The sequence below is a fragment of the Quercus robur genome, chromosome 5 (assembly GCF_932294415.1).
Source record: "Quercus robur chromosome 5, dhQueRobu3.1, whole genome shotgun sequence".
Lineage (NCBI taxonomy): Eukaryota > Viridiplantae > Streptophyta > Magnoliopsida > Fagales > Fagaceae > Quercus > Quercus robur.
In genome coordinates this window covers 30,602,456-30,625,674 of record NC_065538.1, presented here as the reverse complement: position 1 = coordinate 30,625,674, position 23,219 = coordinate 30,602,456, and the positions used below count along the sequence as shown (strand labels likewise).

General features: G+C 35.3%; 1 protein-coding gene across 1 annotated transcript; it reads left to right on the top strand.

Moving 5' to 3' along the window:
- The first annotated feature begins 16,410 nt into the window (after positions 1 to 16,410).
- On the top strand, positions 16,411 to 18,203 carry LOC126725775 (transcription factor MYB15-like). Its single transcript, XM_050430689.1, has 3 exons — positions 16,411 to 16,598; positions 17,080 to 17,209; positions 17,419 to 18,203. Exons 1-3 carry the CDS (start codon positions 16,448 to 16,450, stop codon positions 17,897 to 17,899), a joined length of 762 nt encoding a protein of 253 aa, XP_050286646.1. The 5' UTR covers positions 16,411 to 16,447; the 3' UTR covers positions 17,900 to 18,203.
- Positions 18,204 to 23,219: the final 5,016 nt, after the last annotated feature.

The following is a 23,219-nucleotide window of genomic DNA, read 5'->3' as shown; positions in this document are numbered from 1 at the left end:
ATTATTTTTGTCGAAAATGTGATTTTTTTGGGAGGGAAATGTTCCCGCCTTACCTTTTATGACGGCATAACAATGTTTGTCGCTAGTAAGGTATTATTTATGACGACTAAACAAAAAACCGTCAAAACTATTAACACTTGCGACAGCTTTGGTACATCGAAAATACAAAATATATATTTTTTATGGTATTAGCATTTGCGACAAACATGATTCCATCGTAAATATAAAAAAAGGTATTAGTGACAGACATGAAGCCATCGAAAATGTTAAAATATTTTGGAGGGAAAATTGCCCCCTTACTTTTCACGTTTGTGACAACATTTATTCATCGCAATTAATTTTTTTTTTTTTTTAAATTGAGTTTGTATTTATGACAAACATGCTAACTATCGTAGATAGTTAATTTGCTTTAAAAGAAAGAATATATCCTTTATAATTTGGCAGCAAATTTTTTTTTCTTTACCACCACCCCCTCCCTCCTACCCCCACCCCCACTCAAAATTTAGAATTTGGCAACAAAAAATTTAAAATTCAGATCATCCAAAAAAATTTTCATTTTTACTTTAAAATTTTATAATTGACCCTTATAAATTTGTCAAAAAATATTCAAAAAAGAAAATAAAGTTGGTACAACAATGGGAACAAACCCATCTTCTCAAAGAAAAAAAAGGGTTAAAAAACCCAAAAATATAAGAAATTCCTTTCAGGTATACCTATCCCTAATTACAAAACAAAACAAAAAAAAGTCCAAATCTGTCTTCCTAAACAAATCCCTAATACTTAGTACAAAAACCAAAAAATCCAATTGCCTTGCTAAGTCACTGGAATCACTTACTCTCTCTCACCCTCTTTGCTACACTTTAGTTTTTTGTACAGTTTGAAGTAATACTGCAACGTTCCAATAGATATATAGTGATAGTGGATGTTGGGTGCTGAGCCAAAAAGCTAAGGAATGAATAGCAGAAACTTTTTTTATTAAAAAAATATATTTGAATGAATGGTTGTTGCTTATGTGTTTGTGTGGTGGATATTAGTGTACCGTTTGAATAATTTTTTGTCTGTGAAAGTACAGGGGAGACTTGATGAATAGTATCATTGACCACTTTTCAATAATATAAGTATTTGTTGAAGCTTTAATAATAGTATTATAATAATAGTATTTGTGTTGTGAATATATAATAATATGTGTATCAGTAAAAGTAACTTTAGCCTTCTGCCTTCTTTCTTTTCTTTATTTTTTTTGTTGGCGCTAAACTTTAGCAGTTCGTTAAGAAAAATTTGTGGCTTCTCTCCACGCTTAACGCACAAAGGTATAGAAAAGATTAAGGTCATGTTTTGTAGAGAAATTCGAGTAATGTTGTTGTTTTTTTTTAAATATGTGTGAGTAAAAAAGTGTGTAAAAATATATATAATATTATTTAAAAACTGAAAATATATGTTTAAGATGTTTTACCAAACCGCCTAAGTCAATTACTAAGCATAGAAAAATATGCAGTAATAATGCCGAAGTAGGGACTTGATGAAATAGAAATAACCTTTTGCACCGAGCCTTTGAGTTCTGACATGCCATCATTAAAAAGAAAAAGAAAAAGAAAAGAAAAGAAATAATGGTTGTTTTTCCTATAAGGTCATGTGCCTAACTGTACTTGGAGTTATCATCTCAAAAGATGATAATGGTGGCAAGTGGTAGGGAAAAAAAAATAATATATATATATATATATATATATATAAAATGGTATCCATAGAAGCCCAGGTGATTTGATTTAGATGATTATCTAGTTTTGTCCTTACCTCAAAAGTGAACTAAGTGGCAGGTGGCAGAAAATAAAGTGTGCATATAATATAATATATATATATATATATATATATGTATATGTTTTGAATATGTGGATTTTTTGTGTGAGTTAATAATGAAGAAATCATTAGTTTGTTTTAGCGGTCTCTTTTTTGGTCGGATACTGTTGTTTGTATATAATTATTTAATTAAATTAGTGGATCTCTAAAATTTAATTAAGTTTTTCATGTTAGTTAGTTTACAATATATTCAGAGGTGGTGTTGTTAATTTAGTACTTTTATTTTTAACTTTTATAATAAGTTTATCTATCACAATTTAGACAAGAATAATTGTTAATATTTATGTCATTTTTGAAGGGTGTAGATATAATGTCAGTTGATAAATCTTGGATCAGTCTTTCTAGTAGGTCATGTGAGGAATATATAAATGGAGTAATAGAGTTTGTTGATTATGCATTTCAACGTATCAAAGATGAAGATATGAAGATAAAATGTCCTTGTAATGATTGTAACAATAGATATAGAAGAACACGAGTTGAGGTTACAAGAGACCTCTTATGGAAAGGGATGAGGCGTGATTATACTAGATGGTATCTCCATGGAGAGGGAAATAGTGATGAGGACGAGGAAGGTAGTGATGAGGATGAGGATAATAGTAGTGATGATGAACAAAATATTGATGATATCCATAATATGATACGAGATGCTTATCCTCGTATGAGAGATGTTGAGGAAACAAGTGGGAGTGAATCGCAAGATCCAAATGAAGAAGTAAAGGAGTTTTATAGATTGGTTAAAGAGGCAGACCAACCACTTTATTTGGGATGTAAAAAGTATTCCAATTTGTCCTTTATTGTCAAATTAATGCACATAAAGTGCAAGAATTCATGGAGCAACAACTCATTCACAATTTTGCTGGAGCTACTGAAGGATGCATTTCCAATGTGCAAAAAACTGCCCATATCCCACTATGGGGCAAAGAAAATTGTGAGTGATCTTGGTCTAAACTATGAAAAGATCAATGCATGCAAAATGATTGTATGCTATATTACAAGGAGCATTCAGAAGTAGATAAGTGCTCAGTTTTTCAGATCTCAAGATGGGAGTTGAATAGCAAGGGTGGTAAAAGGGATGCTAAAAAAGTCCCATGGAAGGTATTGCGATATTTTCCTCTTAAGCCGAGGCTACAAAGATTATTTATGTCATCAAAAACAGCTCCAGACATGAGATGGCACCATGAGAATCGTTCTAATGATGAAGTACTAAGGCATCCCGCAGACACTGAGGCTTGGAAATCATTTGATCGAACTCATGAGTCCTTTTCCTCAGATCCTCACAATGTAAGGCTTGGGTTAGCTACCAATGGCTTTAATCCTTTTGGAAACATGAGTGTTAGCTATAGTTGTTGGCCTGTTGTCGTATTCCCTTACAACATTCCCCCATGGATGTGTATGAAAGAGCCTTACCTATTCATGTCTCTACTTATTCCGGGCCAAAAGGGTCCTGGCAATGATATCAATGAATTTTTAAGGCCATTAATTGATGAGTTAAAAGAATTATGAGAAAAGGGTGTTGAAACCTTTGATGCTTCAATGCAGGAAAACTTTCAAATGAGAGTTGCATTAATGTGGACTATCAATGACTTTCCTGCGTACGCTTATACCTAGGGTTGGAGTACATAAGGGAATCTTGCATGCCCTTGCTGTGGTATTGAGACTTCTCATCGTAGGTTAAAGCATGGTAGCAAAATGTGCTATATGGGTCATCGTTGATTTCTTCCTTCTGACCATAAATGGCGATCACAGAAAGCACAATTTGAAGGTAAGAGAGAGAGAAAAGGGGCACCAAAACGATTATCTGGTGATGATGTGCTGAATTAACTTGGTACTCTGCCACCAATAACACTAGGCAAGGCCGTTAAAAGGAAAAGGTTACCTGGGCAGGGAAAGTGCCACAATTGGAAGAAGCATAGTATTTTCTTTGATTTGCCGTATTGGAGAACATTGTTATTGCGTCATAATTTAGATGTGATGCACATTGAGAAAAATATATGTGATAGTGTGATGGGGACAGTATTAGATATTGATAAGAAAAGTAAAGATTCCTTAAATGCTAGGCTCTATTTAAAAATGATGGGTATACAAAAGGAACTTCCTCCTAAAGATGGGAAGACTACTTTTCCTCATGCTTGTTATACACTCTCAAAAGATGAGAAAAAGGCTGTGTTTCAGTGGTTGCAAAATGTGAAGGTTTCGGATGGTTACTCCGCAAATTTGTCTCGGCGTGTGAATGTAGGAGAACAGAAGATTTTTGGTATGAAAACTCATGACTGTCATCTCTTCATGGAGAGATTACTCCCTCTTGTAGTGGGTGAATTATTACCTAAAAAGGTATCTGATGCTTTGATCGAGCTTAGCAATTTTTTAAAAGAATTATGCTCTAAAGTTTTACGGTTGGAGGACTTGGAGCGTTTGGAGCACACAATTCCTATAATTCTTTGTAAGTTAGAAAGAATTTTTCCACCTGCTTTCTTTGATGTAATGGTACACTTGCCAATTCATCTACCTTGGGAAGCTAAAGTTGCCGGTCCAGTGCAATATCGATGGATGTATCCGATTGAAAGGTAAAATGAGTTTTTTTTTTTATAAGTGAAAGCTAAAATGAGATATTATTTGCAATATAGTTTTTTTTTTTAATTACTCATATTAATTTGATGCATCAATAGGTATTTGTGTAAGCTTAAGGGTTATGTTCGTAACAAGGCACACCCAGAAGGGTCGATTGCAAAAGGGTATGTGGCGGATGAATGTCTAAGATTTTGCTTACGGTATCTAATTGGGATCGAAACAATATTTAATCGACTTGAGCAAAATGATGATCGATGTCAAGCAACATGTGATGATACCCCCCGATTACCCATATTCTCTAGGAAAGGTCGCCCTTCTAGGAAGAGTGTAGTACGAGAGTTAAACAACACTGATTACTATGTAGCATCGCTTTATGTCCTACAAAATTGTGATGAGATCGAGCCCTTTGTTCAGTAAGACTTACTTCTTGTACATCAACTCTTTAATATTCTTGTATAAACTTTGAAGATTGACTATTATGATATTTTATATGTAGAGAACATAGGAACATCCTTGTAAACTTGGGTGTCAATATTGATGAGATGCATAGACATGAGTTCATTTGTTCGTTCAAAGAAAGGGTACAATCACATTGGTTCATCCTTTTTTTTTAAATTAATTACTTAAGCATGAATCTTACATTATTTATATATCTTTGTAGATCACAAAACTTTATAATGATGGAAACGAGCAAGTTGATGAGCATGTGCGATCATTGGCCTAGGGTCCAGATAAACGAGCTACACACTACCATTGTTACAATGTCAATAGGGTTAGGTTTCGTACTAAACAACGCGATGATGGTAAAAAAACACAAAATAGTGGTGTTATGGTGAGAGGGGAATATCAAAATATGTCTTATTATGGATTGATGACAGACATCATCGAACTCCGTTACACAAAGGGGAATTCTGTTGTTTTGTTTAAATGTGATTGGTATGATGTAGCTCAAGAAGGAATTGGTTATAAGTTAGATCGTCATGGGATCACTAGTATTAATAGAACATGTAAGCTAAACACACAAGAGCCATTTGTGTTAGGTTTTTTTTTTTTTTTTTGGATAGAATAACAAGTATGTTTTTTTTTTTTTTTTAATTGAGATAAAAGAACTTTTAAAAAAAAAAAAAAAGTAAAATTTAGGAGTTTTTAAATCAGTAATTTTACATGTATAACCCTATTACTTTAGCTTTACAAATTGGTGAATTTGAGGGTATTTTTCGTATTGAAATTGAGGAACCAAAACAGAGGAAGCCCCTTAAATAGTAGTATAGATATAAAATGTTGTACTGCTAACGGAACATTAAATTCAACAAAACTAATATATATCTATTATAAAAACAATAAAATAAAACAAAACTATTATACGTAAAATGCTATACAACAGTGATGATGTGCTGAAATCGTCAGTGAGTTGTAGGCTCCAAATCACTCCAATGGGTACCTGTGGAATAAGAATAGAAGGACCAAACAGAATGCATCGGTGTGGTACTGGCCAAGAACCCTTTGAAAGTCAAGTCAGTAAATGAGAAACCTCTAAGAACTCTATAGTGAGAGAGCTAGGGGTTTTCTACGTACCTGAAAAAAGAAAGGGTTTGACGCTTATATAGTGGTGAGTGGTGAACCAAGATCCCTTGAGAGTAGGGATTTTTCCTTATGGAGAAGATCTGGTATTAGAGTTTCCAAGATTGTAAGGTGTCTTTTCATATGAGGGAGATATGAATTAGTAGTAGGTTCATCTTTTGTGATATGCAAGATATTTCCTTATATGAACATTCATGAGGACCAAGCAAGGTCACGCTGGACCCGTCGGCTTTTTCGTTCACCCCGTCGACCCTGCACCTCGTTGGGTTTTGGTGTGGCTTCATCGCTTTTCATTTCGTCATTCTTTATCCTCCGTATGCTTTTGCAAAACTGATGGATCCATAGGTGTCATCAGTTTCCTTCCATGGCGTGTCTAGGACTATTGAATCCTTAGTCAAAAATAGCCCTATCAATTGCCCCCTACTCCATGGCTCCGTTGGTTTTAGTTGACGGGCTGTGGAGTATCATGAATATTTATGATCATTAATTAGAGCTTTATTGAAGAAGGTGTCATTAAATGGCATAAGCAGCCTTGGGTTTAAATGCTAGGTGACAAGTGGCACTTGCTGGTTGGCCTCGTTTCTAATCAGAAGCATTGCTTCGTATGTCGTGCCCCCTCGCTCTATAAATAGTTCTTCCTCCTCCTTTCATTTTCTTTACTTCTTTTTGTGAAATTTTTGAGACTAGAGTTGTCGCATTGTCGTCTACATCACCCGTCAATCATGACCTCGTTGCTTTCGAGGAATCTATCGTTTCGATCCATCGTCTGTTTATTCTTGTAAGTTTCTTTTCCCTATTATTTTTATCTCTTACTTTTTGGGCAGTCATCATTTGTTTTAAAGACCCATCAAATAGGTTCTTATAAAACCTCCATCGCTTGTAGGTGAATAGATGTCAGATAGAGAAGCGACGAGAAAACAATCATCGCCAATCTGTGAGGGTGCGGGCTACGATAAGGTCTATCCATCAGGGCGTGAGCTCGAGGAAGATGTCCCTTGGTCCCCAAAAAGAAAACCGTCTACCCACTCCCCTATCAAGGAAGAAAAGAAGGACAAGGAAGATAAGGAAGGAAGGAGGATGAGGAAAATGAATATGATGAGGGAGATGAGGAGGACGAGGGAGAGAGAGTTGACAAGGAAGATCAATTCGAGGGAGTCAAGGCTATAGGCCAAGTAGACGGGGGTACCTGGCCTTTTATTCTCCCTTTAATATGGATGGTTAATGATTTTTATCCTACGATGTATGATAAGGTCTTCTACACCCTTCACGACCATTATTAAATCCCTAAGAACATCCCCCTTCGTCTGCCTAGAAAGTTTGAAAAGTGCTACTCTGGAAGGACTGCAAACGTCAGCATGTACGATGCCATGTTCACTACAGGGTAGAGGCTGCCACTGACAGAGTTACACTTAGCTTGCCAACTACTTAGGCTTGTTTGTTAGTCAGATTACCCCCAACACATGGAGAATATTTATTGGTGCGGAGGTGATATGGGGTCAACTTAGTGGTAGCAACCGTCTTCTATCTCTCGATGAGTTCTTTTATTGCTATAAAACCCAACAAATCTCCTCGTCGAAGGGGATTTACCATTTCTTGGTAAGGAAGACGTTGCTTAGCTTGGTGTCAGATATGCCTGACTCCAATAGAAATTGGAAGAACCGTTATTTCTTCATTCAAGGGAATGGGATAGTATACCTAATGGTTTTGATAACACTTGGGGGAGTGTAAAGGAGTCAGGTGGGTTATTGGTGTTTGCTTTTATTTTAGCTCCATCTATTTTGGTGATACTCCTAACATATTTCCTCATTATCTTTAGCACAAGTCCGTTTGCAAGTTAGCAATGAGCAAGAAAGCTTCCACCGACGAGTTTGGGCCATACCTTTTGAGCAAAGGAAGTGGAAGGATCTGGTCATCCTTGACATTCTCCACGCGTTTTGTGGTGGCCCTGAATCGATGCTTGTAGCCCGATGGTAGCATGCTTTTTCCTGTCGACGTAAGTCTTAGTTTTAATACTTTATTTGGTCTGTCTGCCTTCTTTTCTAACATTTGTTGTCATCCTTTTGTAGAGATGGACATAGGTAGACAAAGGGCAATGGTGAGGAAGTCCGCTGCTGCCTGTAAGCACCAGGGTGGGGCTTTACCGTCGGCTTCGAAGGTGGGTGCTAAGGCAACCCCTAAGGGAAAAAACAATGCCAAGGATGATCGTCTATCCAAGATGGGGACGGGTCTTCTGTTGGGGATAAGCAGTGGAATTCTTCTTCATCCCCTGCCCCTTCCTCGCCACGGAGTAAGGAAGGGTCTGATGACGAGGAAGGGTCCCGTCGCCCCCAATCCCGTCTAGAGGTTGGTCACACACAAAGACTATGCCGTCGAGATGGTTAATTTGATCACCAAGGAGACGGATTTGGATCCTTGTGGTGAACACTCTTCAAAAGACTTAAAGGCGTTCGGTCTCTATAACCTGTCTAGAGTATGCTTTTGTCACTTATAATACTATGCATTTTCTTTGTTCTCCTTCTAACGGTCATTTATGGCTCAGGCATTGGTGCGAATAAGAGCTCTTTAGTATAGGTGCATGGCAACCGAGGGGTTGATCCATCGGTTTCACAAGCGTTAGGAGATAGAGAAGAAAGAATGAGAACAGTAGAAGGAGGTCGTCTGCACCCTTAATAAAGAGCTAACGGCCAAGCTTGCTGCGCTTGCAGAGGAGACCCGTCTACGTAAGGAGGCTGGAAAAGCAAAGGTCAATCTAATGACAGAGCTGGCTGCTGTTCATGATCAAATGGACAAGGCCAAGGCCAACGCCGTGGCGGAGTTCCAGGTTTCTTAACCCTTTTTTGATGCATGTGGTGTCTACTATGACGACAGGTTTGATGACTGCTTAAAACAAGTTGGATCTGTCTACCTTGATCTGGACTTGACCCAGATCATCATAGATGACATCGTACTGCCAACTCCTAGGGGAGATGATGCTGTCAGCGACAAGACCAATGATTCCGTTCATACGATTGATTAAGAGGTGAAGGATAATGGCGTGGTCATTGCTCAGCCTACCCCTGAGGGCCCCTACGCTCCCGTAGTCTCGTCAGTTGTGGATCTGTCAACTAAGGATGGCCCAACTACTATGAATCCGACTGTTTCTGACGCTCCTCTGTCTTAATTCCTACCATTCTCCTTTTAAATTCTTTTTATGGGTTTATTTGTAAGACAATGATTATTTGTGTTTACATCTACTACTTCTATCTATTGCCTATACTTGTTTCATTTTTATTTTTATTATAATTGTGTATATGCCCCTATTGCATGGGTGCTGTTGGTATTCTATTTTATCAGTCCACCCCATAGGTAAAACTTTGCATAACTTGATACCAAGTACCTGTCGATTTCCTTGGCCATCCGTCCACCTCATAGGTAGGACTTAACATAATTCGGGACTAGGTACTCGTCGGTATTCTTGGTCATCCATTCACCCCCATAGGTAGAACTTAGTATAATTGGAGACTAAATACTCGTCAGTATTTTTTGGTTGTCCATCCGCCCCGTAGGTAGGACTTAGTATATTTTGTGAGACCTAAATACCCGTCGGTATTTTTTGCTTGTCCATCCATCCCGTAAGTAGGACTTAGTATATTTCGCGAGACCAAATACCTGTCAGTATGTTTTGGTCGTCTGTCTGCCCCGAAGGTAGGACTTAGTATATTCACTAAAAGGGGAGAGTAGAGCCACGTTTTTGATATTCCATTCTTAATAATAAATGAAACCTAACATCCTTAAAACTTAAAAAAACTAAAAAGAGATTAAAAAGAAACTTAACATTCAATTCTGACAAGAAAATAAAGGAAAGTGATAAAATAAGTTGCTTTGTCTATTATTGGTAGTATTTCCTTAGGTGCTTGATGTTCTATGGGTGATGAAGCCTCTGCCTGTCGAGGGTTTCCAGGTAGTAGGTCCCCCTTCTATTGTAGTCAATGATCTTGTAGGGTACTTTCCAATTAGGGCCTAACTTACCCCGTGCGGGATCTCTGGTAGCTGTTGTTACCTTCCTTAGAACCAAGTCCCCTCACTTCAACCCACTAGTGATGACAATGACAAGGACTTTGTCGTCAGCTTCGTCAATCAAGAAAGCCTCTTTGTTGAAATGGGTCACGTACGACCTCAGGCTTTTGTCTTCCCATTGCTTAATGTTTAGTATGGCTATGGAGGATCTTCTATGTCTCTACCCTCCAATAAAGTGTGTGACGAAGTGTCCACTTAACTCTTCGAAGGTGAAGACCGTGTTTGGGGTAAGCTTGCTGAACCATACCCTTGCTAGCTTTTTCAATGTGGTAGGGAAGGCCCTACACATAATTTTGTCTAGAACTCCTTGTAGGTGCATAAAGGTTTTGAACGACTCTAGATGGTCGAGGTAAGAATAAACCTACTTGATTCGTCATATGCTTCTAATTGTGGTATTCGAAACTTTATTGGAAGGGGGAAGTAAGTCACCTGTGCAATGAACAAGAAGTTGGTCCGATGGACCAACTCTTCTAAATTGGTAGATACCTGTCCCCTCATAGCATTCATCATCATGTCCATCTTCTCCTTCATCATCTGCATATCCTAGGCCATGCGTAGCGCACCGACTTCCATTTCGGAGGGGTGGCTAGTATCTTCCGGGCCATCCCTTTTGTTGGGGATATTGCTTTCTTCCTAGTCTTCCCTTACCTATTTGTCCCCCTTTAGTAGGTGACTTCCATTTTGCTTGTTGAGATCTCGCTCATCTCATGAGGCTTCTTGACACTGCTCGCTCCTTTGGTTTAGTTGTTGCTCCAACTCCTGGTTGCGTCGGGTTAGCTGTTCTACTGTTGCAGCCAGGGTTTGCACCTGTCTCTTTAAGGCATTGGAGGGGTTTCCTGTTTCCTGGTTGATGGTAGCCATTGAACATGTTTGGACCATGCAACTCTTTTGTCTCAGAAGCGACAATATGGTCAATCACAGTCGTTGCTTCCCATAGACAGCGCCAACTGATGATGTGTTGAAATCGATAGTGAGTTGTAGGCTCCAAATCACTCCAATGTGTACTTGTGAAATAAGAATAGAAGGACCAAACAAAAGGCACTGGTGTGGTACCGGCCAAGAACCCTCTGAAGGTCAAGTCAGTAAATGAGAAACCTCTAAGAACTCTATAGTGAGAGAGTTAGGGGTTTTCTGCGAACCTAAGAAAAGAAAGGGTTTGGCACTTATATAGTGGTGAGTGGTGAACTAAGATCCCTTGAGAGTGGGGATTCTTCCTTATGGAGAAGATCTGGTATTAGGGTTTCAGAGATTGTAAGGTGTCTTTCCATATGAGGGAGATATGAATTAGTAGTAGGTTCATCTTTTGTGATATGTAAGATGTTTCCTTATATGAACATTCGTAAGATCAAGCAAGGCCACGTTGGACCCGTTGACTCTTTCGTTCACCTGTCGGCCATGCACCCTGTCGAGTTTTGATGTGGCTTTGTCACTTTTCATTCCGTCGTTCTTTATCCTCCATATGCTTTTACAAAACTGACAGATCCATAGGCGTCGTCAGTTTCCTTCCATGGCGTGTCTAGGACTATTGAATCCTTAGTCAAAAATACCTCTATCAAGCAGTATAGAATGGAACTTCATTACTATATACTAGGCCAAAAGTGAACTGCACAGTAGTGCTTAGCAATTAGCACACAGACGACTAGATAAGAGAGAGAGAGAGAGAGAGAGGGAGGGAGGTGCACTAGTAGTACCGTCAAGGAATGGCGTCATGGACTCCTAGCAAGACAACAAGTGGCAGATTGGGACAGTACAGTAGTACACATAGTAACCTTTCTTTTTTGTGTGTGTGAGAAAGTACACACAGTAACCTAATTTGTTATTTTTCTCTTATTTTTTCCTTTTTTTTTTTCTTTTTTTTTTGATGAAAAGACTTGTAATTTTATATTGGCCCACTTGTTCTCTTCTTTTTCAGCTGGCTTCAAAGGTTGAAAGTTGACGACCTGGAATTCTTCAATCAACGCTCTTGCCTTGTGGATATTCATGGCTGCAGATTGGCATGGCTTATTGTGTCTAACTTGGTTCTGGTTGAACCATATACTCCAAGCTATGGTTATAACTAACTCCAACACGCCATTGCCTACATTCTGCACAAACTTGAGGTACCACTGAAGATCAATGAACTCAGGAAAATGGAAACCTTACATGTCAAGTGGGAGACTCAAGAGAGTCCAAACCTCCTGAGCTTTGGGGCAAAACTAGAATAAATTGCCACTACTTTCAGTCCCCAAACCACAAGCCTCATAAGTCGGATCATCAAGAATTTTTCGGTGGTAGAGGTTAGCAATAGTGGAGAGTATATTACGACAAGCCCACCATGCAAAGTTTTTAACCTTATTTGGCACATTGAGACCCCACAAAAATTTCCAAAATTTTCTACAATTCTGCCCATTCAAACCTTCAAGACTAGGATTGGATATGGATGAAAGAGCCACCTTATAGGCACTGCTCACTGTGAAGTGACCCTTAGATGTGTATGCCTAGATTAAGCGATCTATGGGACATTTAGAACTAAAGGGAATGCCTAAAATTGTATTAGCATCATGAGAGGAGAAAGCTTGTCGGATCACATCCGCTTGCCAAGTATTAGATGAGGGGTTGATGATTAAACTGACCTTGGCAACAATGGGTAATCCAATTGGTGGTGAGGTCAAGCTGAATCTGGATGGTGTTGGCGACCACTTATCAAAACATAGCCCAATAGAATCTCCATTCCCCACCTACCATCTACAACCCTTTTCCACAATTGATTAGACCGACATAATGCTTCTCCAAGTGCAGGATGAATGATTTAGTCTCTAACCCTGTTTGGCTAGTAGCATAAGATTGAAAGCCTTTAAATCCCAAAAACTCAACCCTCCTTCATCTTTTGGAAGACACATTTGTCCCAACTTAAGCACGCCATTTTAGTTCTTTCATGCATTTGTCTCCACTAGAAATTTTGAACCATTGATGTCATTTCATCACACAACGTGTTTGGGAGCTTGAACATGCTCATAGTATAGGTAGGTACTGCCTGAGCCACAGTTTTAATTAATATTTCTTTTCCAGCGTGAGAAAGTAATTTTTCCTTCCACCCCGATAACTTATTATCCAATCTTTCAATAAGTTGCCGAAAAGTGTTGCATTAATTTTTCCCAACTAGTGATGGAAGACCAAGATACTTTTCATGTTGTTGAATGACCTTAGCGCCAAAACGATTTTTGATTTCATGCTGGATATCTGGAGATGTATTTCTACTAAAAAATATCCAAGTTTTATCTCTATTTAGCTGTTGCCCCGATGCTTGCTCATAAGTTTCCAGAATCTTCTCTAAATTGAAATAATCCTCCACAGTAGCTAGACAGAAAATGATACTATTATCAGCAAAAAATAGATGAGAAATTTTCAGAGCACCTCTGCAAGCCGCCACTCCCCTAAGAAGTCCCTGGACTATTGATGACTGGAGTAGAGATGATTAGCCTTCTTCACACGACAAGAAGAGTCTCCTTGGTGCAACCCCCTTGAAGGGATGATATTGCCATATGGTTTCCCATTAATTAGAACAAAATAAGACATTGTGCGAACACATCTTTATATATCTTGCTAAATTGGAATTTATTAAAGGTGAATAAGGAGTTTTGTGAGGGACATGGGCAGATTAATAGGCCAGATGGTGGATTTGATTTTTTTTTTTTTTTTTTGAGGTTTTATTATTTTTATACCAAATTAATTGTTTGAGTTTTTTTTTCCCAATTAATTAATTTTTTTTGTTAAACTCTTACTAGATTAGCTTAAAATTTTGAGAGAGCAAATTCTCAGGGTAGGCTGACGAATACATTTTTGTGCAATTTTTAGATTTGTTACCAACTGTAAAGGAATATTAATGAAAAGTTTCAAAAGCTAGCGGGCCATGGCCCCCCGGCCTAGCTCTGCCTCTAAGCTCAATTCAAGCATCTAACATGAATGCGTACATTTCTTTTCAAGTCTAGATTAGATCCAATGTCCAGTGACACTAGATTCGTTGGAATTGTGACACATGTCCATTTTTGGACACATATCACTATCTCAACGGGTCTAGTTCACTGGAAACACTGGACTCAAACTACCCCCTTTCTTTTCAATGCAAAAGTACATTACGTGTTTGATTCAATGTATGGTTATGATACACACGACATGTATACTTCTACCACTACAAAATGCGGGGGCCTTGGGCCGCGTTTTTTAAGCCGTGGCTATAAAAAACGCGGCCCAAGATAGACTGAAGCCGCATTTCATAAAAACGGGGCCATAGATGGGTTCTTAGGCCGCATTTTTTAAGCGGGGCCATAGACGGGTTCTTAGGCCGCGTTTTTTTGAGCTAAAAACGCGGCCTAAGGACCTCAGTATTTTATTTTTTGGCAAACTTTTTTTTTTTCTTTTCCTTAACTGTGGCCGCATTTTAAAAACGGGGCCATAGACAGGTTCTTAGGCCGCGTTTTTTTGAGCTAAAAACGCGGCCTAAGGACCTCCGTATTTTATTTTTTGGCAAACTTTTTTTTTTCTTTTCCTTAACTCTGGCCGCATTTTAAAAACGAGGCCATAGACAGGTTCTTAGGCCGCATTTTTTGTTATGGGGATTTTTGTATTTTTGAGCTTGTGCTTTTGTTTTCCTTGAATAGTTTGTGTTCAGTTTGGGTTGATTTCGTTGAAGGAGATGTTTTGTTTGTGTTCTTGTACTGTTTTCTTGTATTTTAGAACATGTTGTGGTTGATTAATTTTGAAATTTTCTGGGTTTTTGTTTGAATTTGAATTTGCTGGGTTTGTATTTTTGTTTTGAATTTCTTTATTTATTTAAAATTGAAATTTTAAAGTTTGAAAGTATTAATTTTAAAAATTTTAATTTTAATTTAAAAAAAAAACTTTTGATTACCGAAAATTAATTTTTGGTAATCAAAGTTTTTTTTTTTTTAAAAAAAAAAATTTAAGGGTATATAGCCGCGTTTTAAACGTGGCCTAAGGTTAAACCTTGGGCCGCGTTTAAAACGCAGCCCAAGACCACAACCTTAGGCCGCGTTTAAAATGTGGCCCAAGACCACAACCTTAGGCCGCGTTTTAAACGCGGCTATAGGACCTGGTCTTGGGCCGCGGTTAAAAAGTGTGGCCATAGGACCGTGAGTCCTATAGTCACAGGTTTTAGGCCACACTAGAAAGCGTGGCCTAAAAAAACGCGGCTATAGGCTATAGCCACGTTTTTTTGACATATAGCCACGTTTTAAAAACGCGGCCATAGAACCTTTTTTTTGTAGTGTACTGCTGCAAATTGGTTTGACAAGCACTAGCTAGAATTTATTCACTGTGCAGCTGTTAAATAATTGAGACAAGATTTATATACACGACAAGCACTAGCTAGGGTTTGGACCCAGTTACAAAACTTAGCCCAGCTTCACCATGTTTGTTTCAACGTTAAATATTTTCTAAAATATGTGTCATTTCTTAAAAAATGAAATGTTTAAATAAGTATCTCATTTACCCATGTTTGACAAAAACTTTGAAAATAAGTTGAAAACAATCTCTTAGAAATAAGTCATATTTTTAATAGAGTTTTATGTTGATTAAAGATAGCTTTTTTAAAAAAAAAAAAAAAAAAATTCATGCTACCAAACACCAAAAAAAATGCAAAAAATTAAATTCACATAGGATTTTTCAACGTAACAAAGTGTAAACTTTACTTTCTAGTAGGCCAACTAATTAATATATAAAACGATACTTTTTTATTTTTATTTTTTATGTATATTAAAAATTCACCTAGTAGCAATCCTATATTATTTGTCTTTCCAAATCTTGGTCACTTTAATGACGTCCAGCTCCTTGTCCAAAATTTTGGTATTTTTTCCGTCTCAAATTGTTTGGCCTACTTAAAAGTTCCCACTATTTAGGAAAATATCATTAAATGTCTTATCTCTTTATAAATAAGTTCTAAGCTTCCTAAATTACCCTTAAACAAATTTATAAAAAATTTAAACAATTGTGCATATAAAAAATAAACTTTTTTTCTGCTAAGTAATTTTCAAAGTTGTTTTAGATTACAAACTCTATTAGTGTATTACAAGTCTACAACTACAATTACAAACTCTATTAGTTGTAGATTACAAACTTATCTTCAAATTTTAATACAATTATTCGTAAATTCTACAATGGCATAATGAAAATGTTAATAAAATAATAGGGTTTGACTTTTCAAATAGGACTTAATTTTGGAACATCATAAAAAGGAATACAAGCCAAACAATTTGGGCCGGTGGAAATATTATTGTATACTTATTGGCTTCATGATTGCAAATTCGCTAGGGCCCAACTGTCCCCATAAAATGTTTCATGATAGTTCAATTATTGTTATAAGCATACATAGTTTATTTTGAGCTACAAGACCATGGGGGGAGAGAGAGAGATGGTGAAAGCTCCCGTCTATGACAAAAAAGGACTGAAGAAAGGTGCATGGACTCCAGAAGAAGATGATAAGCTAAGAAGTTTTATTCAGAGATATGGCCACTCAAATTGGTACAAACTTCCCATGCTCGCCGGTATGAAACTATATAATATTATTTTAAAGAATGGATTTTGGTTTTCTTTTTCTTTTTTAAATAATAAAAAATTTATGTAGGTTGATTATAATTTTTTTTTTTAATAAATTACCTAGGGTCCTATCATTTGTCTGGGTGAAATTTTTATTTTTTCAGTGAATATGAATTTGAACATACTATTTTAGCATTCCATCTAAATTAGAAGATTACAAGAGACAAGTGAAAGGATTTTCATCTAGAAGACAACATTATTAAGCAATAAGATCTTTTCCTGCACGTTGTTCCTCTCTTTTCATGTAAAAAAATTCTCTTATGCATGAAACTTCATTATATATGTATGGCTTTGTCACTTTAATTCCGTTTATATAACTTTTAGTTATTTGTTTCTGGCGATTAATTATACATGTATGTGTGTGAGAGATAAGAAATGAAAATAATATAGTATGATGTAACATTAATAATACTATGATGTTTTGGACAGGTTTATCAAGGTGTGGCAAGAGTTGCAGGATGCGATGGTTGAACTACCTCCAGCCAGGTGTAAAACGTGGAAACTTCACCGATGAAGAAGAGGATTTAATCATCAAGTTACATGAAGAAGCTGGAAACAAGTATATATAAAAAAATTTCACTTTTTAAAACTTTGTGACATACATACATACATACATCTATATATATATATATATATATATAATACTATAATCTATTTTCACTTACCTGAATAACCAAAAAAAAAAGTATTGTTTATTCGTAATTTTTTCTTGATGTCCTTCATAAAGCTTCTTCTTCAGTGAATTGACGCGAAATGTTCTCCTTTCAGATGGTCTATGATTGCCAAGCATTTACCCGGACGAACAGACAATGAGATAAAGAACCATTGGCACACGCACCTAAAGAAGCATGTAAAGCAAAATCCAAAAACATCTGAGGTGAAGGAGCAATTTAATGAAATTTCCCAATGCAAAGCCAAGAAAAATAGAGAATCAGAAAGTGGAAGTCTTCATGCCAGTGCTTCCCATCACCAAAGCTTAGAAAGCTCTCCCTTGTCCACAGAACTATCTTCCCCTGAACTCTTCTCTTTGGGCTATGATCATCCACCTGTAGCTGGCATAAATTGGGCTGAAGAAGACTGTCTTACTTCATTCGAAACATTTGAAGACACCTTTGGAGAATTTTGGACTGAACCATTTGTAGCAGACAACATGAATATCCCAGTTGAGTTTCCAATATCTCCATATATTTTATACCATGATGACATAGATTCGTTTGACCAAGTGATGCAGGAATTGCCAAAAAACTAATGCAAGTTTCTGCCCTACAAGGATCTATTTTTATAAATAACAATTGCGCTGGTGACTGATTGTAAAATATTAAAATAATGCTTGGGATATTTCTCTAGCTACAAACAGCCACCTAGATGTCAGATATGTGAAAGCGATCATGCACGCAAGTTTATTCTTGCTGCTATAATAATGCAGGGAATACATGTTATGCATATGTAGCTTTTGGGCTAGCTTGTAAAGTTCAACTTCCTAATGATCAAGGAAATAATTCTTGTAATCATCCTAATCAGATTCCTATTACTATAAGTTAATTTATTCTTCAGTTCCTGATTTTTAGGTAAGTGATAATTGGATTATTAGGTCTGGATTCTGTCTAAAAATCATGATATTAGTATCTTCTCCATTTAAAATGGATCTATTTAATGGTTTTAATGAATTTAACAATTTTGAAGGTGTATCTAGTGTCTAATCATAAACTGTCAAATTTAAAAAGTAAAATATTTCCCATAAACTAGACTATCTCAATTTCGCTAATATGAGGCTATATATATATATATATATATATATATATAATATGAGAAAGATTATACACTTTCTTGGATTCATATTGGATGACACAAATGGCGTTAATTTGCACAAAAATGTGATACTTTGTGGACACCATAAGCAATGCAGCAACCAAAAATAATTCAAGGGTTAGGTACGTAAAAACAGGGCATATTCAATTGAATTTATCATTAGACTGATGACACGGTACGATGGCATAAACCATTTCAAATGCAACTACCTCATAATATAGAAAAAAGAGGCTGGTCTATACAGCTATGCAAGTCGAAGGAACTAAAATATTTAGGGCATGTTTTGTATGTGGTAATAGATCTTGCAATTAAATGGTTATTTATGTGTTATAAATATTCGGTTATTTGATGCATCCGGGAATGATTTTTACTTAGGAATAACTCATTAAATTGAGAATAGTTATTTATCTTTAAAATGATTGTAATAGTTATTCCTAAGTATGTCTAACAATTTTGAAATTAATGTATTTTCAAAAAGATACAAAATTTCCACGTGCATGTGGGTTCCAGTTAGCTCAACTGGTAAAGTTTCTGATGGTTGTATAAGAGATCTGGGGTTCAATCCCCGCCTACACCAAAAACTAATTGGTGTCTTGGTCTGATAATAATAAGCTATCATTAGGAGCGGATGCCATAGGTTGAAACTCTCTCAAAAAAAAAAAAAAAAAAAAAATTTCACGTGCATCACATTTTACAAATATTTCATATGTAAACAATTAATTTTTACAACTAAACAAATGAATGGTAATACTTATTCAATTACAACATCTTTTAATCCTAGTAATACAAATTACTATTCTTATCATAATCTCTATTTAGTATACCAAACATACACTTACATGATGAGACATATATTGGAGTCCCAATTAATAAACTCAAAGCATACATGTATAGAACAGTTTATGCATTTCTCTCATGCATTTGAAAATAATAATAGTAATAAAAAAACAATTAAACAATTTAGACATGAATTTAGTAAGAAAAGTTTAAATATTCTTTCTCTAATTCATTTAATAAATAGGTTATAGTGTGTGTGAAAGGAAAGAATCAATGGCGACTCAAGGCCCCATTAAAAAAAAGGTTCTACCCCTTAAAAAAAATGTCTCACCTAGTTATGAAAAGGCCAAAAATTGTAAAGTAATGTTAGGGATATTGAGTTAATATTACTTTGTCTCACCAATCAAAAAATCAAATCAAATCAAACATTCATTTATAATTACATAATTGAATCTCAACAATATTATTGTCACATTAGTTTGTATGTTTTATATAGTAAAATTTGTACCACCTTTAGCATTTTTTTTAAAAAATTGTATGATAATAAGTAACTTAGACAATAAAAAAGGGTTGTGCACTATTTTTTTTTTCACCTCCAAAAGGGTTTAAAACATATTAGACCAATAGAAACTCAATCTAACAAAATCTAAACTGTCGAAGGAAAAAAAAAAGTTTTGAGACTTTACAATACCTTATAAAATATATCCTCAACATTATCTACCTAATCTTCCACACAAACACACATACAAAACAATCTCTATCACTTTGTTAACACTAAAATTAAAATTGAAAACTAGATTACAGATTTACTTAAAGAGGCAATTTCTTATCCACGATAAAGTAAACTTCAATTTGATTATTTAAAAAAAAAAAAAAAAGTAAACTTCAATTTCTAAAATAAAAATAAAAAATTTCTTTTATTTTAGTTAATTAACATTATTTTGGTTAATATTAATTTATTAAATTATTTATCTAATTAATAGTTAAATATATAAATTTCAACTTAAATTTAGGGCTTTAAGCTCCAAAATATATGGTGCCGGCCCTGGAGTGAATCATACCCTTGAATGGTGAAAAACGTGTGGCTGAAGAAGGTAGGCTTGTGAGGCATTTTGAAGCAATGTGGAGCAGCCCATTATATTATAATAATATGATCGGTTTAAATCCTCACATTTGAAAACCAAAAAATATTATAAAATTAAATAGGAAGACAAAAATAAAATATAAAAAATTAATTGATTTATATAATGTCCCCGACTTAGCGACCATTAAGTGATTCGTGGTTGAAGTGATGTAAACTTGATGTCAAAATCATTGTTGATCTTTTGCAAGCTGATTCAGTATCTAACGGTCCCTTTTCTTTCCTTCTCAATGATTGCAGATCACTGTTGAGCAGCTTCCATCAGATCAGGGTGCGGCATGTGTTTAGACTTTAGAGAAGCTAATTTCTGTGCTGACGCCTTGGCCAGGGGGGATTGTCTCAAGATGAGGATTTTGTGGTTTTTGAAACCCCTCCATCTAATGATATAAACTCTTTTGAAATTTCTGATTCTAATGGTTTGTATTATGGTAGATCGACTTACCACTGCTACTTTGGCCATTTTGGCTAGTTAATTTTTTATGCAATATCCTTATCACCAAAATAAAAAAAGTGATGTAAACTAATTGGCATCAGTGTGAATGGAGCTATCACACCTTGGCCTTGTGTTTCACAGATAATTCCATATGCTAAATTAATGCCTTAATTGCCATCAGTGTGAATGGAGCATAGGATGAATCCAAATCTTCTATCCTACTTTCCCTGCTCCACTCTATACTCTACCAATAAAAGTTTGCCACGTGTTAACATAATTATAATTAATTAAATACTATTTAACACGTGGCAAGCTTTTATTGGTGGAGAATAGAGTGGAGCAGGAAAAGTGAGACAGAAGATTTGGACTCGCATAAGATGTGGTATTTGCCGACAGTCACATTTTTCCTCTAGAATCTCTCTAATCAGGAGAGATTAGATTTTGGTGGGCTTGGGTAGAAAACCTCGAGACCGCCCAACCCCTCAGCTTTCAACCAATTCAGGAAAAACCAAAAAAAAAAAAATTTCTCTCCTTCCTTTTCCGTCCACCTAGATTTCATTCCAACAAAACACACTTTTTTTTTTACTACACAACCTGATAAAATTGGGAAAAATACTAAAGTTATTACTAATTTGCCTACAAACTGATACGGCAATTAATGTAATTTCAATTGGAAAGAATAATTCACTATCCATGTCATTGAATACCACGTCAAAACATAGATTTTAAGAGAAAATTAAGGTATTAATTATTAGAGAAAATCTTAGGATTGAGGTAATAATTATGCAATTCAAATTCAAATTATTAACGACTTTTTTATGTAATCGATTTATAAATATGTATTCCATGTAATGTATTTTCAAGAAAGGTGTATGAGAAAATATACCTCTTTAGGCCATTGTCTTAAGGATGTAGGCCATCATGCTGAACTACGTAATTTCCTATGTTCCTTTTCTCTCTTTCTTTGCTTCTGCCTTCACTACAATATTCTCTATTTCATTTTTATTTAATATGGTATCAAGCAGATTGATGGGATCTTACTTAATCCCTTCACTAACACTATTTTCCTCTTATTGGTGATTTCTCATACAATAACCTCATCAATTTTGTATGATAATTTGCCCTCCTTTCTTACTCTTAATTCTTTGTTTGGGAGTTCATAATAGTTTGCTTTTTAATAAGAAAAGTGTTATGTTCATAACTTTTTACAACAATTTTACAACAAATTCTAGATGATAAGTTGTTACTGGTTCTAATTTAAACCCACCACTTAAATTACATTTTTATTCATAGTAACAATCTATAATCAGGGGCGACGTTATGTAGAGTTCAGGGGGTTCATTTGAACCCCCTGAGCTGACATTTTTTTTTTTTTTAATAATATATAATATTTTTAATTTTAATTTTTGATTTGTCCCTCTTAAAATTAAAATTTGAATACCCTGACCATGATTTTTTTTTTTAGTACAATTGAAATAAGCTTAAATATGATCTTCTTAACAATATTTTGGTCCTTTTAAACACACAAAAAAAGCCCAAACAAAAAATCATCTTAAACCTAAAAAAAAAAAAAAGCCTATTTAGATTTTAACAAATTTGAAATAAACTAATAGAAAATTCTTAGTTTTCATTGTATATATAAGATTTACATTGTCTCTAAACAAATGTGTATTGTACATTTTTTGCAAATTTGTATAATATTGCACCCATTTGTTTAGTCTACAATATAAATCTTACATTAATAGTACAATATTAACATATCATTGTCCTAAACTAATAGATAAAAATATTTTAAATAGTAATAACTAAAGTTCACTTAATGAAAATAATTAATATGTTCATTGTATTAAGAAATAATGTGTTAAATAAACTTATAGTTTATTTTTTATTCTTTTACTCGTGCATACTATTGGTAAATTTGTAATAAAAAATCTTTGTAAAGCGCAAAATTCATCTCTTACCCAAAATACATCTTCTTGTTGACCCCCCCAGAAAAAAATTCTGGAGCCACCATTATTTATAATTTAGGATTTGTTATGAAAATATTGTTAAAGTGCTGAGCGACATAAGATTTCTCTTGTAGCAATGGATTTTGTTGCATCAACATATTATAGTGACATGTTCATGGGAGGATTGTTGGTTTTGCTCCTTATAGTTTGCTTTGTTGTTGTTGTTGGTTCTCTCCTTTTTATTGTTGTTGGCTTTCTCTCTTTTTCTTTAGTTTTTTTTTTTTTAATTAATTTTTTTTTATAAGTTTCTTAATTTTCTCTCAAAGATTCAAACTTATCTACACTATAGACTACACGTTATCTACAGCCTACATGCTATCCTTAGTTCGTTCATTATCTTATATCCACTATGATCAACATGTTTACAGTCGTTACACCTTATCGATAGATTTCCTCCGCT